Genomic DNA, 18532 nt, shown 5'->3' on the forward strand with positions numbered 1-18532 from the left:
AGGCCCGAACAACCCGACATGCTCAGCTGAAGTTGAACTTCATTCTGAGAATAATGGGAACGTCAGGGGCGTTAAGCTGGAGAATGTGATCAGAGTAGATCACTACTTCCTTGGGAAGATGGGTGCACCAGAGTGGGGATGTACTCCCGGCAAGGGTGCAGATACAACCAAAGACTACAGAGAACATGCCCAAATTCGGGCAGTGCTAGAGAAAATCAACAGGACTTCATGACCACGGGAAGGTAGGGAAAAGTAACATATCAAGCAGGAAAAATATCCGTTTATTCCCTTCACTCCTGCTGTCCCAGGCTCACAGGTCTGGACAACTCTGAACCCCGTGCGTAAAAGGCGGCATTAGGAAAACAGAGGACAGCCAGCCAAGAGAAATACGCTGACTCAGGTGGCTGTGTCAGTGTGCTGGCTGAGCACCATGTCACTTGGCATCTGCCCAGTACATGTGTGAATGGGAACTAGGGGGTGACTGAGTGGCAGAGGTCTACGCAGATGTGGTAAGGCCAAAGAAAATGTATTGGGTCAAATGATTTGCCCATGCTCTAAATCTCTGAAATAGTCCACGAAAATAATACTGGTAGTTCCTTCATACTTCACACTGTTCAAGAAACAAGTTCTAGTGTAATTGTTAACGCTAGTTCTTTACTTTCCTTGGAAAGTTTCTACTGTAGATAAGCAGGTAAGCAGAGGTAGGTAACTGTGGTAATAAACAACTGCCACTTTCTACTACAGTAATGTTTAAAAATATGTGTGTGTGTGTATAATATATATCTATGATATGTATTAAATATATATCAGAAAAAACTGATGGCATTGAAAAACAATTTAAAAAACTGCAAAAAAATTTATGACTAGTCAAATTTAACAATCCGTATGTTCTGGCACAGTTCAGAACAATGAACTCAAAAATGACAACAAACATTCCATTGTGTTTTGATCACAATGGTGTTTCCTCTTCTCTTGTCATAGAAGCAGGTTGCTATTTAAACAAGCAGGCTCAAAATCAGCATTTTTATTACTACCAACATACGGAGAAATGTCTGGGCCAACTGAAGTGCTTTGCTAGGACCCTTCGTCAAATTTTTATCAATAATTTTAACTGTCCCAATCCCAAAGATCAAATAATTTCAGAAAATGGACTAGAATATTCTAGGCCAGCACTATGTAATAGAAATATAATGTGAGCTATACACATTTAAGTTTAAACAACAGGTGAAATTAATTTTAATAACAAATGTTATTAACACAATATCTCCAAAATATCATTTCAGCATGTAATCAATATTAATGAGATTTCTCACCTTTTTTTCCCTAATAACCTTTCAAAATCTCGCATGTAGCCCTGGGTGGGTGGCTCAGCTAGTTGGAGCATCATCTCATACACCAGAAAGTTGCAGGTTCGATTCCCCATCAGGGTACATACCTAGGCAGCAGGTTCGATCCCCCGTCAGGGCACATGCAAGAGGCAGCTGGTCGATGTTCCTACCCCCACCTTCCTCTCTCTCTAAAGTCAATACAAGCATATCCTCGGGCGAGGGAGACAAAAAATCTTGCATGTATGCTACACTTACAGCACATCTCAGATTGGAGTAGCTGCATTTCAAGTGCTCATTAGCCCCATTTTTTGAGAGGCCATAATATTAGACAGTAGGTCTAGACTAACCATTTCATTCTGTGGATAAAGATACTGAACTGCAAAGAGGTTAAAGGACCTGGTAAACTGCCAAGCGAGGCCTAGAATTCTTACTTCCTAATCCCCAGTTGAATATTCTTTCCATTTGATCAGCCAGTCCTGTGTTTTATACCCAGGAGACACAGAAGAGTATCAAATTATGGCAGGCCAAGGATGCCTGCGATGGAAGCAACTGTCAAGAGACCACATGAAACCAGAGCTCACTGTCAAAAGAACATGTACGGCTGAGCCAAGAGATGCCCAACACCAAATCAACAGACTAGATGTCATCTCAATCGATGAGCCTGAATGTTTTGACAAGTCCAGCAACATTACACATTGACATATGTATATGATTACTGGTGAATAAATTAACCATGCTCAGTACAGTGACGGTGAAAACAGAACAGCATACACAACCTGAAAGGTATTTGCAATTAAGGCTTGCATGATGCTTTACAGAATTCCCTAGACCCCAACCTGTACTTTGCTGGTGATCACTAAGAAGTAATCTGCATGTAAGTGAAATAAGTCAGTCAGAGAAAGACAAATACCACATGATTTCGCCTATACCTGGAATCTAAAGGGCAATATAAACAAACAAACAAAACAGATACAGACTCATAGATACAGAGAACTGATGATTGCCAGAGGAGGGGGTTTGAGAGCTGCATGAAACAGGTGAGGGATTGGGAAGGACAGATTGGTAGTTACAAAATAGTCACGGGGATGTAAAGAACAGCACAGAGAATATAGTCAATAATATTGTAATAACTAAGTATGGTGCCAGGTGAGTACTGGAAATACAAGGGAACACTTTGTAAAGTATATAAAAATTAATTAAATAGCCATCTTTTAAAAAAAGGAGTAATCTACATGAATAAGGAAAGATGTCCAGAATTTACTTAATATACTCTGGCAAAAAAATGCGGAAGGGGTGCCCGGACAATGTGGCTCAGTGGTTGAGCTTCAAGCTAGGATCCAGGAGATGGAGGTTCAATTCCTGGTCAGGGCACATGCCCAGGTTGAGGGCTTGACCCCCAGTAGGGGGCGTGCAGGAGGCAGCCAATCAACGACTCTCATCATCGATGTTTCTATGTATGTCTCTTTCCCTCTCCATTCCTCAATCTGAAATCAATAAAGACATTTAAAAAAAAAGAGGAAGGGGAAATGGCAAATGTAAATAAGGTGACAGGTAGAAGGCAGTTTATCAAACTATTCTTTCAACCTTACATATGTTTGAAACCTTCCATAATAAAAAGCTTTTTGTGGGGGAGGAAGGAAGGGTCATCTCAGAATAAAGGGTTTTCTATAGCCTTGTTACTATTCTTTCAGCCTTTATATATATTTGAAACTTTCCATAATAAAAAGTTTTTAAAAGGGAAGGGGTGGGTGGGAGGAAGTGTAATCTCAGAGAAAGGTTTTCTACAACTTTGATACTAAGATACTATGGCATTCTGGAAATAATCCCAAGAGTAGTTGAAAAGGTGTTGATATTTTAATTTTAAGAAAGCAGGCTGAAAAAGAACAGTCGGGGAAAGAAGGAGAAATGAAGAAAGGGGTAATATTTTGAAAGCATCTATAACCCCAAAACGCTCAGAAAATCACTGTCAGTAACTCAACATACATCCTTCCATATCTTTTCCTGTTTACATATATTAAAATGTCGTATTTTCTAAACTAATAAAATGAGATTATACTCATGATGCTGTTCTTGAGTCAATATCCACGCACTTCGGAATGACCGCCTTCCATGTAGCTCTCTGTGTGGGTGACACACTGAGAGACGGAGATGGGCACGTGACAGGCACTACACCAATCAGATGCTCTTCTCTGGGGATTTAAATCCTGAACCAGTATTCACAGGGATGGAAGCAGTTGGGACAGAATCACCCAGCAGCAATGTCCAAGGCAGTAGGCCCATAAATTCCTGCAGCTGAGATCCTCTACTAAAATCTGGTTTCCCTTTGTTCTCAGCTTCTGGGAGCTACAGGTACCCTTCTTATGAACACTGTTTTCTTACTTAAACTGCACAGAATTCATATCTGTTGTTTGAAGTGAAAGAAAAGCTCATAATTTACCAGGCATGGTTCTAAAATCTTCACGTTATCTTATTTAACCCTCACAACACTCCTATTTGATAGATACTATTATCAGCTCCATTTTTGAACCCAGAAAACTGAGATTCAGGCAGACTAAACAAAATGCTCCAACTCACAGCTACTGGTTGTAGAGCCAGGATGTGAACTTGGGCTGGCTGATCCTATTAATTCCTAAATTATAAAACCTTCCATTAAGCTGCCTTATGACCTGCTTTTTCTGGTAAGAGTTTCTATGTGGGAAAATACATCTTCTTCTAATGGTTATATTAAATTTCACAACATAGATTTTCATAACTTAACCAATTATCTCCTACACTGGGAAGTTTAAGCTGTTTCCAGTTTTTTAATATCATGAATAAGTCCATAATAACTGTCCTAACTGTCCCATAGGTTAATTTTAAGGCACATCTTAACTTATACTGTATGTAGGTTAAATTTCTGGCACAGATTTGCCAGGTAAAAGGGTATGTACCTTTTCCCCCCCATTCTATTATGTATTGTCAAATAAGGGTATTTGTTTTCAAAGCTTGTTAAGAAATATGAAAGGGAACAGAGCTGGCTTTTCTTTGTAAAAGGCTGTTTTTGCCTCTGGGTACTAATGTGTGTTTACATGCTCAGAATGGGGACAATTTGCTCAGCTAAGAAAAGAGACTAACAGAACCAAAAAGAAAAGAAAAAAGACTCTGTTTTTTTCTGTTAACTGATGTAGGATAATCGGATTTTCCCAATCAATACTAAATACAGTTCAAGCCCGGTATTTAAGGAGTTCCTGAGCCTCGCTTTTTATTGCATCATATTTTCTGCAGCAATTCTAAAGGACATTCACCAGGGATCAATTGTGAAAAGGGTGAGTGATAAGCAAAGTCGTTTCTGTAACTTCTGAGATCTTCCCTTTGCACTGGCCACTTCAAAAATCAGAGCTTACACTATTTTAGAAGCCAGTTAAATCAGCACAACGCTGTAATTATTAGTGTGTTTATTTCTTTTGTGAGATCTATGTTCGCAATTTCCTTTTTCAGAAGGTTACTCCAGTACAGTGAGTTCCTGGGAAGATCACTGTCAACTTTTTTTGCTCTGTAAGTATGGAGATACTCTCCAGCTGAGTACAAAATAAAACCTCAGACTCGGCCTAACGCCATGCTGACCTTGAAGGGCTGAGGCTGTAGCATTTGATATCAGCTGGAAGCTGGTGAGAAAGATGATGTCAGAAAGAAGCCACCTGCTTATAAATGGTCAGGTGGAAAATGCAACTTTAGTGAGAATATTCTGCCCAGCATGTCCTTGCAATAATGGACAGTAAACTGGACATAAAGATATTCTTTGGGACACTGGATAACTGAAGGCAGGAACGTTAAGTATAATCTTCCAAGATCCTTTATAAACTGGAATTTTAGTATCTGGGGAAATCTAATTACCCATTAACTTTTATCTACTCAAACGAAATACAGTTTAAAAATATATTTATCCTAAAACCAGTTACAGGACAAGAACATATTAGCAGAGTCCAGTTGAGTAACTCTGGCAGAGTCTATGATTATCTTGCAGGGACAGATAAAGTTGAAAGGGAAAACACAAGTAAACATTTACTGAACACAAGCCCTATGAAAAAAGAGCTACCAGATACAGGAAACTAAAGAATATAGAGAGAAAATGAAGCATTTCCAGAAAGTTCAGGGAAACAGGAAATAATAACAATAAGAAGACAACAAATCAGTTGGTTGAGGTTTCAACCGAGGGGGCCAAAGACCCCCAGGCCCCCATCAGAATGAATCAGGACACGTTACACTTCACTGTATCTCGGGTGCCCGCGGTTCATCTTATCTGGCAATCCCCCAGCGGAGCACAGCTCGTGGGGAAGGGGGAAGAGCAGTGCAAACAGTGCAGGGATTGTCTCTCACGAAGCCCTCCCCACAAATCCATGAGACTAAAGAGACTCATTCTTTCGTTGTTGCCTCATACAGAGCAAGTCTGGTTCACCCACGGATTTCATGTAAGTTAGAATTTTCTGGCAACAGTGAGTGACATCGGCTGAGTTTCCTGGAAGAGCTGGGAACTCACCTAGGGCATGGCTACAACTCCGGCAGGATTCGGTCAGACTGACAATCATCTGCTGCAGATCGGCTCTGGGGGGAGTGGGAGAAGGGTTGGGGTTTTTCCAGCCGTTGCATTTACAAGACTCCTCGGCCTAAGAGGAATAAAGAGAGAGACAAAAATTATGCAGCAGGCAGCAACAGACTGACTGTTCCACATGAGAATACATACTAGTATATGACGGCCACCCTCCGTGCTCCTGACTTTATAATTTAACAAATGTGCACAAGAAACAAAGAGACAAGGCAAAGAGGGTGTCTGATTCAAGCATTTTGGTTTTTGTTATTTTGTTTGTTTTCAGCTGGCTGGAATCCGACTACTGCAGCTCAGACAGCAAACCCAGCCACTCTGGTACCACTGCCCCAAGCAAATGTCCATGGAGTGGTCAGTTCCAAGGGAGTCCATCCAGAAAGCTTCCTAAAGCAACTCCTGAGGTGCCTGGAACACAGCTGGGGCCCAGGCCATGGGTGAGCCTTGCCGGCTCCAAGGCTCCAGCTGCAGGTCTGCCCCATGGACCAGAAGGGAACCCCGCAGAAATGAAGTTAGCAATCTTAGGGGCATGAAGAAGGACACACCCAGCTGAAGCCACACCTGCAGGCTCTTCCAAGTCCTTTGTAGGCTCCTAGCTTTAGAAATGGAAAGGGCCTCATCACGTAGTCTGGGATTCTACCTGTGTCTATGTCCCAGGTCACCTGTATAGAACACTATTATTTTAGCAACACTAGATAGAAATCTTCCTTAACTTTTTCCACAAGCTCTTCACACTTCCCTACCTTCTTAGAGAACAGTGAATGTCAGTTAGCCTCTTTGTGGTGACTTGGGTTATGAAGTGGAAGACAAGCATGGAAAGAGATTAATTCTTTTCAATTACTCTACCAAGCAAGCTACCACATTGCATACTTCCAGGGTCATAAGGATTGGGAGGCAAGCATGCTTGCATTGAATGACTCGAGCCACTTAACAATTCTTCTACCCATTCCCTGCTGTCCTTTACCACTCCATTGCTGCTCTCCCATTTATTTACTGCTTCAAATCTGCTGTGGCAGGGAAACCAGAAAATTGTTAGAATAACATGTAACATATGCTGATTCACTCTGGGTGAGAGCCTTCCATGAACACCGTCCAATATGGCAGCCACTAGCCACACATGGCTATTGAGCACTGAAATGTGGCTAGCCCAAGTTGAAATATACTGTAGATGTAAAAATACATACCAGATTTAGAAAACTAGTGCAAAAATAAAATAAAATCTCTTATTAATATCCTTCACATTAATTACATGTTGAAACATGGGTATTTTAGATACATGGAGTTGAAACAAAAGATAACATAATTCATTTGACCTGTCTCTTTTTACTTTTTTAATGTGGCTACCATAACATTTAAAATTACACATATGGTTCACATTATACTTCTAGTGGACAGCGCTGGCCTATAAAACAAATTGCATAGATTCTTGTGCTAGGGCTTTGTCTTAGATCTTTGTACCCTCAGAGGTCTTTTCTCCACCCTACCCCCTGCCATGGACCAGATGGCTGAAGTTAGCAGAAGTCTGATTTGTAGAAAATTACAGAATGGCTGCTGCCTTGATCTCATACAGAAAATTCTCCAAAACAGGGACAGTTTCCGAAGTGTGTGTGTATATATAGAAGAATAAGAGAGAAAGAATAAATAGTTGGCAAGGCAAGAAGGGTCACAATGGAAGAAGGAAAACCCTTTTCAGTGGGCCCTGGGAATCTGGCAAGCCCAACCTGATTGCTTTCCACATTTCATCACAATGACCAAGGCAGGACCAAAAGAAGGCCCTTATGTCAGCAACCACAACAGCACAGCCTCCAGTGAGTAGATCAACTGACCCTCTTCTGTTTGGCCAGGAATCAGGCAGGGCCTGGCCCATTACCCTCATCGCTCTGTTACTAAGCTGAACAGGGCCCTGAAATTCTCTGCAATGAGCCATCTACCTCTTCTGAGACTGGAAAGATCTGAGGCCATGTTCTTTAGGAAGGCGCTCATGAGAACTCGCACCCACGAAAGCATCCCTACAGTCTTTGCAGAAACAGAGGAAACCAACCCCATTGTGGACTACTCCCTTTCCTAATAGTGGAATAACTACTTCAAGGGCCTCCCAAAGCCTCCAGCTTTTCTGAGCAGTTTGTTTGATCTGACTGCCCTTTCACAAAAGGCCTTTGGGTAGAGAAAGAAAAATGATGACAAAACAGTCCCAACAAATCAATTAAGTACAGCAGGCCAAACCTCAAAGGAAAAAACTGTAACAGCCAGAACCTTAGAGTTTGGAGAACAGCATTCTAAGCCAAAGAACTACTATGCACATTGAGTTATTCATTCAGCAGTACATACTGAGGGCCTACTATGTGCCAGGTACCGTTGCTAGGTATGTAAGGAAACAATGACCTTGCCCTTGTGGAGATGACATTGGGGTGCCAAGAGGTGAGACAACAGGCAACACAAGTAAGTAAATTATACAGTATGTTAGAAAGTGATGGTGCTATGAAATGAAAAATGAAAAGACGAGTTAAGGAGAACTGGTGGAAGAGAGAGACTGCAATTATCACTGGGCCTTTTCAGGAAGGTGGCATAAAAGCAAAGACTTGATGCCATTAGACATCTGGAGGAAGAGCATTCCAGGCAGAGGGAACAGCCAATGCAAAGGCAAGAGAGAGTCTGGCTTGCTCCAAGAGCAAAGACCAGCGTAGCTAGAGCACAGTAAGTAAAGCAACGAGTTGTAGATGGCAATGTAATTTGGGAGTGGAAACAATCCTATAAGGCCGAGGTCATAGGCAATCAGAAGGACTTCAGCTTGGTTGCTCGATCTGTTCTCTCCTTCTTAAACAGATCTTCCAGGTATGAAACAGGGACAGGGACAGAACCCAAGGGCATGAGGCAGATGTCTCCAAACTCATTTCTTTCTCTTTCACTTTCTCTTTCGGTCATTAGGGTAAAGCATCCCCACTTTCTTCTTTTCACTAAATATGTAGTCATTGGCCCTGGCCGGTGTGGCTCAGCTGGTTGAGAGTCATCCCATGTACCGAAGGGTTGCCGGTTAGGTTCCTGGTCAGGGCACATGCCCGGGCTGCGGGCTTGATCCCCAGGAGAGGGTGTGCAGGAGGCAGCCGATCGATGTTACTCTCTCATTGACGTTTCTCTCTCTCTCTCCCTCTCCCTTCCTCTCTAAAATCAAAAACATATTTAAAAGAAAAGATAATGTTAAGTTACATGTGGCTTACATCATATTTCTATTGGACACGGATGTACTAGAATTTAAAAGGAATCCACTGCCCAAACCCAAGTCTTCACTATGGACAAGAACAGGTTAGATATAAAATAGTCCCAACAGTTCCTAAGTGGTTCTAAGTGGTTAAGCTATACTCCATTGAGATAGCTGAAGGCGCCTGGGGCTTTACTCACTTTGTCTTAGAATGTTTTTGGACAGGATATGAAAAGCACTTTCTACAATGTGTACATATATCATGGGACAATTTGAAACCTAAGCGCACAAAATTTTTAATACATGTGGGACTTATTGCCCAATTTACTTAAAGAGGACACCCTAAGTCCTTTAAAAAGCATTCAAACATTATCCTTTGACTGCCAGCAAAGCATTTTCTGCCAAATGTTCCAAGTTGCTGCCACCATGCCCTCTGCCTTGGCCTTCATATCTCCCTTCCACATGTTCAGGCCCAGCCACTGTTCTTTGAGATAAGAGGTCTCCCTTCAAAACACCTTTCCCATGTCTCTCCTTAATTAGGCAAGACAGCTGCTGTCTCAAGGAACTCCAAGGGGAATGGCCTTGCAGCTTTAACGAAGCGCCAGCTGAAGGACAGCCTTTTAGGGAGTGTGCTGCCAAGTCAATTACCGCAGCAGCTAGCAACCCAGGCGCAAGGAGGGGCCAGGCTGCCCAGATGACTGCACCTCCCCCAAGAGCAAGTCTCTGTAGACATGGCAGAACCACGGAAGAAAAGGCCACCGTATTGCCTTGGATGGGGCTAGGATTAAAATGTTTCTACCACAATAGGACCCAGAGCTAGAGGTCAAGAGAATGCAAAAGACTTTGTCATAGGATTCAGGAGCCAGGATGGATGGTGAAAAGGCAGCTAACCTGGGTAAACAAGTGATCATGACCCAGATGACAGACAAGGGAGCAGGGCGCCCGCAGTTCACGCAGTGTGGATGAGTAAGATGGGTGTGAAGGTATTTGGGTAACATCCAGAACAAAAGAAACACAGCCAAGCTGTCTAGCAAGTGCTTAAAATACTGGGAAGTCATTCTTTACTAGAATGCTTAAATTGGTCACAGGGATGTCCCACCGCAAGAGCACACAGACAGGAAATTTATGGCGTAAAACTGTGAATCCAACACTTAGTGAGCACCTAAAATGAGAAAAGCACTTGAATATTTGTGTGGGAAAGGTATTAATTATTCCCATAATTCAGAAGAGCTAAGATTCTGAGGAACTAAGATGTTAAGAGACCAGGCCGAGCTTATTCAGTCCACTCTGCAGAAGAACTGAGCCAAGGCAGATAACTGGTCCTGAGGTCGCGTGTGGTCCTCACTCCGTTACTACCCCCCTGCTCCAGGCTGAACAACGGACCCATATTTAAAAGTCAAGGACCAAAAAAATAGTGAGATACAACTTCACACCCACGAGGACAGCTACAACCAGAAGAGCAGATAATAACAAATGTCCAGGATGCAGAGGAAGGGGAATCCCCCCATACATTGTTGGAGGGGATGTAAAATGGTGCAGCCACTTTAGAAACCAGTCTGGCAGTTTCTCACAAAGTTATGCATAGACCAGTGAAACCGAATAGAGAGCTCCAAAATAAACCCTCACATATACGATTGAATTATTTTCAACAAGGGTTCCAAGACCATTCAACAGGGAAAGGGGGAGGATTTTCAACAAATAATGCTAAATAAACTGGATAGTCACAGGCAAAAGAATGCAGCTGCTGGACCCTTACCTTACGCTCGATACACAAATTAACTCCAACTGGATCAAAGCCCTAAACATAAAACCTAAAACTATAAAACTCTTAGCAGAAAAACTAGGGGGAAAGTTTCATGACATTGGTTTTGGTAATCTTGGTATACAACGCCAGAAGCACAGGCCACAAAAGAAAATAGTAGATAAACTAAACAATCAAAAATAAAAGCTTGTGTGCGTCAAAGAATACAATCAACAGAGTGAAAAAGCGACCCACAGAATGAGAGAGAATATTTACAAATCAAACATCTGATAAGGGGTTAAGATCCAGAATATATAAAGAACTCCTATAACTTTACAACAACAACAACAAAAACATCCCAGTAAAAAAAAAGAAATAGGCAAAGAACAACAAATAGATATTTTTCCAAAGATACACAAATGACCAATAGGCACATGAAAAGATGTTCAATATCACTAATTATTAGAAAATGCAAATCAAAACCACAATGAGATACATGGCGCCTCACACCAATTAAGACGACTATTATCAAAAACACAGAAAAACAAGTGTTGGCGAGCACTGGAGAAACTGGAACTCTTATGCACGCTTGGTGGGGATGTAGAATGGTGTAGCCACTATGGAAAATAGTATGGAGGTTCCTCAAAAAATTAAGAATAGAGTTACCATATGACCCAGCAACTCCACTTTTGGGTGTATACCCAAAAGAACTGAAAACAGGAACTTGAAGAGTATTTATACACCAATGTTCATTATTTACAACAGCCAAAAGGTAGAAGTAACCCAAGTATCCACTGACAGAGGAATGGATCAACACAATGCAGCATATGCATACAACAGAATATTATTCAGCCTTAAAAAGAAAGGAAATTCCGGCACATGCTATGACATAGGTGAACCTTGAGGACATTACGCTAAGTGAAATAAGTCACAAAAGGAAAAATACTGTATGATTCCATTTGTATAAAGTAGTCAAATCAGAGAAAAAAAGTAGAATAGTGGCTGCCAGGAAGAGAGGCGGGAAAGAAATGGGGAGTTATTGTTGAATGAGTATTGAGTTGAGTTTTGCAAGATGAAAACAGTTCTGTGGATAGATGGTGGTAAAGGCCACACGACAATGTGAATTACTTAATGCCACTGAACTTTACAGTTAAAATTAGTTAAGATGGCTAATTGTTCAATTTTATATGATGTCTATTCTACCACAACTAAAAAAAAAAAGTTTTTTTAATGTTCAACATAAATTTACCACATGATCCAGCAAACCCACTCCCAGTATCTAACCCAAGAGAAATGAAAACACACACCCACACAAAGACTGCACACAGATGTCAACAGCAACATCATTCATATTAGCAAAACAGTGGAAAGAACCCAAATGTCCATCAGCTGGTGAATGCATTAACAAAATGTGGCATATCCATATATTAGAATATTACCCGACAATAAAAAAGAATGAAATGCTGATGATACATGCTCAACATGGATGAACCTCAAGAACATTATGCTAAGTATAAGAAGCTGGTCACAAAAGACCACATGTTCCAGAATTCCATTTATATGAATGTCCAGAAAAGGCCAATTTATAGAGACAGAAAGTAGATGAGTTGAATGGGGGTGGGGGTACAAATGGAGCTGACCACGAATGGATGCAAGGATATTTTTAGGGTGATAGATACCTTCTAAATTTGGATTATGATAATTATACAACCCAGTCAACTTCCTAAAAACCACTGAATTGTACACTTAAAACCAGAGAATTTTATGGCATACAAATTATACCTTAATAAAGTTGTTTTTTAAATATATTTTTATTGCTTTCAGAGAGAAGGGAGAGAGAGAGAGAAACATCCATGATGAGAGAGTCATTGATCAGTGGCCTCCTACACGTCCCCCACTGGGGCTTGAACCCGCAACCCAGGCACGTGCCCTGACTGGGAATCGAACCGAGATCTCCAGGCTCAGAGGTCTACGTTCAACCTCTGAGCCATGATGGCGGCGCTAAAGTTGTTTTTTAAAAAGACAAGAACTGCAAGCAACTTAATCATCACTTCAAACACGGGTCTTCAGCAACGTAGCCCAAAGGGCATCCTCACAAGTTAAAGAGCTTACTAAACATTTGAAAAAAAGAAAAAAAAGACCAGCACATAGGGGGTCTCCTTCTGTCCTTTTCTGATCTAAAAAAGCAACAGGAGTTACAGTGTCTAGGTGGCCACACCTCCACTGTTAAAATTTGTCTCAGCAAGAGAGAAATAGCAAATAACAGGAATAAGTGAGTCATAAAGTAGGTTGCCCTGTTTTTAAAATTAGTGGAGAGTTTGAAACAATTAAAATTTGCTAATAATAAGGCCGTGTTGCTGGTGTTCTTTTTGGGCTCCCTCACTCAACACCTCTGACTTGCTGACATCCAACTTTCTGGCAGGTTCACAAATTTATCCGAGCTTAATTGAAATCTAAAGTGGATTTCTGTACAGTGACTCTTGTTCCCCGCCTTGAACGTCAGTATGAAACGTAAGCCACAGAGCTCAGGGTGAAGGAGGGGAGACTAACAATTTCTGGAAATGATTTAAAAGGGGTGCGGAGTGAGACTGGGGATGGAGAGGATTGGGGTAAGAGGGTTTACATTTTCATTTGCTACCACTGTGAGCTGTCTGAATTTTCCTCTTAATGGAGCACGTATATTACTTAGATAAAAAATCTTTTAATCCTATTTTAAAAGCACACCACCACCTGGAGTCTGCCGAATGCAGCTGTGATCCCAATAAATGCTCCCTGTCCAAGTGAACTGCTTTGGAAGCGGTCTGAATAATGCCCTTGTGGTGTGCAGCCATGCTTCTGGAACTTGAACTTGAACCTGCTCAGGGATCACCTAGGACATCCTATGGAAATGCAGATTCCGGCTCAGCAGGTCCAGGGTGGGGCCTGAGAATCTGCATTTCTAAAGAGTTCCCACCTGAGGAAACACTTAGAGGAACAAAGATCTGAAGGGGAGGGGGATGGTCTGATGGGTGTGGGTGTCAATACAACAGCCTCCACTGAAAATACAACAGCCTCCACTGAAATGGCTAAGTGATCCTTTCCAGGGCATAAACTCTCTTTCTTTCTCCACTACGTGACAATCCTTCCGGGTGACCCGGTGGTACAGGGAAGGCCAGCAGACACCATCAAGCTCTGAGTTGAAACTGGGATTTTAGGAATCTGAGGACTTTTGGCACAAGTGAAAAGAAGACAGTGGGAGTGGGGGAGGTGTTAGCTCAGGAGATCAGATAGGCCTGGAATTGAAAGTGAAAACAAAACCAGGAGGTGAGAAAAGATCACCGGTGAGGCAATTCAGTAGCAGAAGCAGAAGCGACTCTGAACACCTTAGTTCAGTGCCATTTTGGTCTGGACAGCCGCAAGAAACAAAACAAAATTTGAAGAGTGGTCAAGGATACAGAAAGAGAATGGAGTCCAGTCATGAAGAACTGACCCAGGGCAAAACAAACCTGGTACGCACACCCTATCTGAGAGCTTACCCCATGCTAAGATCAGTCTGACATCAAAGCAACCGAAAACCATCAGGACATTCCTGGCTGGAGGAAGTCCTAGTGCCTGCACACTGGAGGTGATAAGAAACTGTCCTCTTTATGCTAATTGGTCAGGTCTGATAGAATTGATGACCCAGGACCTTCAGACATTATCTCAGGAGGGGCTAGGATGACTCCAGTGTTACTAAATGCCCTAGGGGTGGGCCAAACCCTTCATTTCATCTGAGTCACCTCTACAGGACCAAACCCAAACAGGCACCACCCCTGAAAGGGCCTCAAGAGGTCCTAAGTGACAACAGGGCCAAGAAACTGGTGTCCCAGAACTCTAAATCCAAGACAATTCCTGGGCCCTGACCAGTGTGGTTCAGTGGTTAGAGCGGCAGCCCCTGTACCAAAGGTTCCCAGGTTAGATTCCCGGTCAAGGGCATATACCTGGGTTGCAGGTTTGATCCCCAGCGCCAGGTGGGGCAGGTGTAGTAGGTCACCAATCAATGTGTGTCTCTCACATCGATGCCCCCCTCCTATCCCTACTCCCTCCCTTCCACTCTAAAAAATCAATGGAAAAATATCCTTGGATGAGAATTACCAACAACCACAAAGGACAATTCCTGGAATCTCTTTAAATACACACAAATCCAATCACAAGACTATTGGTGAATCTGCCAAAGCAGTCAGCTCAGTCTCCAACACACTGGGAAAAGATTTGTCAAACTCTTTGTCTGGAACAGAGCAGCCGGGACAAGCAGCTGACTGACAGGATTTTTCACTCTTCAGCCTGTTGTTTTGGCACCAAATCAACCGGGATGAGCAAAATAAACAGCACCTTATAGGCTGCTTCCTTGGACAGCTCAGGATCTCATGGTATCAGTCATTAACTGGGCTGAGGACTGGCAAGTGCCCATAACCAGCTCAACCTGCAAAACAGAACTTCCAGCCCACATTCCCAACGGCCGGCCTCTGGCAGGTCTGCCCAGCAAGTTTTACACTGAGGCCTGCCCTCAACGCCAGTACCCCCTCCTCAATTATCCTGTTCTCTTCGTTGGCATCCTTGGTCTTCCAGCTCCCAAGGCTCAATTCATCTGCACCCAATGCCCTCGCCCTTGGCCATCTGCTGCTTCTTTCAAAGCCTCTCCCAGCTTCATCCCTTCCCCACTCTCACAGGGTCCCAGGTCAGGCCCTTAATAACCGGTTAAAAGGCAGGGCCTCCTCCGCACTTGCAATGCACCCCCACGCCCAGCCCTCCTCCGGCACCCGCTGCCTAGCACATCGCTCAACTCTGAAAGGCCACTTAATAATGTTGAGCGTTTCTGCTCCACACTTTCCAAGGAAATCGCCTGCGTCATCTTATTTCTGTTCCCCACAGCCCCATAGGCCAAGTAACCCGAAGCTGAGCGAAGGGGTGTGGCTGGCCCCAGTTCACCCGGCCTGCAAAGGAGCCAGGAGCCAGGCCCTAGGACTCCTCGCGGCTCTAAACATCTCGTGTCCCCTCCTCCTTAAAGTGCAAACACGCGTTATTCTTAAGCGGATTCGGTTCAAAATCTTCTACCTGAAATTCAAAACCTTCTATCAACTGATTTTCTTCCTTACCCAGTGGATCCTACTTTTCACTATTCCTGTTTACTCGGTTTTTTGGGTTGTTTTTTTTTTTCATTTTTCTCTAATTTGGCTAGTCTCTTTCGTAAGCGCAATAATTATGACTTAGCAGTGCTTTTAACTGTAATAGTAGCTACCATTTCCTGAGCATTTAGAATGTTCCAGATACTATACCAAACTGCTAAATCATCTCACTTTACCATCAAAACAACACCTGGCTACTAAGAGACCTACCAAATTTAATACACCCGCAAAAGAACTCCTGAGTCCCACCACCCCGAACGTGCTTCTCCCCATGGTCTCACCCATCTCGTAAATGGAACTACCATCCTTTCATTTGCTCAGGCCAACAACCTAGACATTAGGTTCATTTCTTTTAGTCACACGTCACCCTCCAAGGGCAAATCAAATCCTGCCGCTGCTACACTTATAGCCCCAAACTGTCTGCTGCTCACCCCATCCACTCCTACCACCCCCAGCCAGCACCACTGCCCACTTATACCCAGACTAACTCCGACTGACCCTTTTTCTGCTTTCTCTCACACGCTTTCTCCTCAAACCGGTCAGAGGGGATGCTTTAAAATGTAAATCTAATCAGAGTCCACTGGAAACGGCCCAGATGTCCATAACAGGCGAATGGATAAATGCACTGCGGTACATCCACGCAGTGAGATATTCCTCAGCAATAAAAATAATAATAATAAATTTTACTGATACACGCAACAACATGGACGAATCTCAAAAACACTATGCTGACTAAAGGAGAGAATGCAGCATGTGGAATCATTTATGTGAAATTCTAGACTATCAAGCCTAGCCTAGGGTGACAACTTAGCCCAGCGGTTACCTCTGGGGGAAAGGGGTTTGAACGGCCAGGAGCGGGAAGGAACTCTCCAGGGCAGCGAAAACGTCTTGTATCTTGATATGCATTGGTCCAAACGGATCAGAAGTAAAGATCAGATCATTTCACAGTGTGAAAATTACACTCTGGCAATCTGGCCACCATCGTTCTCTTCCAGCTCTTCTGTGCCTGCTCCCCCAAGCCCTGCCTGTCCCCATCTAGCCACAGCGGCCGCCTGGCAGCTCTCGAACCTGCCAAGCCGTTTCTGGCCCTGAGTCTCTGCACTTCCCACCCGGCAGCCTCCCCCTTGGTTTCACTCAGGCCCCAGATCCTGTCCCCTCCCAGAGCGACCTTTCTGGCACACATCTGAAGGGACTCCGCAGGCACTCTCATTTACTTCTCTGTTTTCATTCTCTGTGTGGCACTTACCACTCTCTGTTATTTTCTTATTTACTGTCTGCTTCTGCTACCAGAAAGCAAGCTCTGCAAGAGTAAGGACCCATCTGTCACTGTATCCCCAGCATCTAAATCAACGCCTGGCACATTAAATAACAATTTGTTGAATGAAGGGGAAAAGTTGACAACCTCACGATCACCATTTTACAGCTATGAAATGTGAGGCTTGCAAAGGGTTAAGTAATCTCCCCCGAGGTCCCACAGCAAGAAAGCAGCACATCAGGATTCACACCCAGGCCACCTGTTGGCCGGGTCCACATCTCAACCATTCTGCGGTCTTTTCTTCTTTATTGTGTACAGTTCACTGGACCTGGGCTGGGCCCCTCCCCTACACTTCCACCCGCCCTCAGCTCATGATGGCTTCTCTCTCCATTGACTTCATGCTTCAATTTTTCTTTCCCTCTGTATCTGTCTCCCCAGCAAGATGAGGGGCTCCTAATGACTTTCCCTTCCCTCTGTCTCCCACCACACACGTAGGACAGAGCTGGGCGCAGGCACCTAACCAGCACTCGTGAACGTGATCCCTTGGAGGCGGGGGCGAGTCAAGTAGCCCTGTGGGTATGTGCCAATCCTGGGTTATATGACTCACTTAGCTATTTCAAAGTATGCTGACCTTAGCTTCCTTGGCATCCTGCCATCCAGTTTCAACACCAGCTTGTTAGGGCTGATGCAAATTAGAGCGGCCGCCATCAGGCACTATGATATTACTCAGGTCTCATTCCTGTACCTCTGGAATCTCCTGCATAACCACAGAAGCCACGCAGAAGACTGCAGAGGCTGAGCGTGCACGATGCATGGGGACTGATCAGGATGGTGTGGAATTAACGGAAACATCCACACGTCTTCCCCTGGGGTCACTTAAGAGAGTACTCAAAACTTCCTCCTAAGGTTAGGTGGTGTATCATTCCAAGTGGATCATTAGAGAGATCATTCACACTTTTTTTTTTTTCCCAGAGTAAACGCATTCATCTCCTGATTAACAAAATACTGAGCCCTGTGTCCAGGCCTCTGTATGCAAACAGAAGAACCAATTAAAGAAAGCCTATTAAAGCCTTTAGTTAAAGCAGACAGCAAAGCAACAAGAAATAGAGCCAGGAAACATGCCTTTATAGGCAACCGATTTTTCTCTCTAGATTAGTAACATAATGTTCACTTTTAGAATATATCGTAGGGGCTTTTCCTCACTTCACAGGTTTTAACTTGCTGGTCCCACAATACTCGTGCTACCCATGTGAGAATTTAACTCTCATTTGGGGAAGAGGAAACGGTGG

The 18532-nt window shown here is 43.4% G+C and overlaps 1 protein-coding gene across 1 annotated transcript in view; it reads right to left on the bottom strand.

Moving 5' to 3' along the window:
• The window catches only part of KAT2B (lysine acetyltransferase 2B), a 73087-nt gene that overhangs the window by 44873 nt on the left and 9682 nt on the right, over positions 1–18532 (bottom strand). Inside the window, exon 2 of the mRNA XM_087824922.1 lies at positions 5845–5971. Coding sequence (XP_087681048.1) covers positions 5845–5971 — 127 coding nt within the window. The remainder of the gene's footprint in view (positions 1–5844; positions 5972–18532) is intronic.

The sequence above is a fragment of the Miniopterus natalensis genome, chromosome 15 (assembly GCF_054644295.1).
Source record: "Miniopterus natalensis isolate mMinNat1 chromosome 15, mMinNat1.hap1, whole genome shotgun sequence".
In the NCBI taxonomy this organism is placed as follows: domain Eukaryota; kingdom Metazoa; phylum Chordata; class Mammalia; order Chiroptera; family Miniopteridae; genus Miniopterus; species Miniopterus natalensis.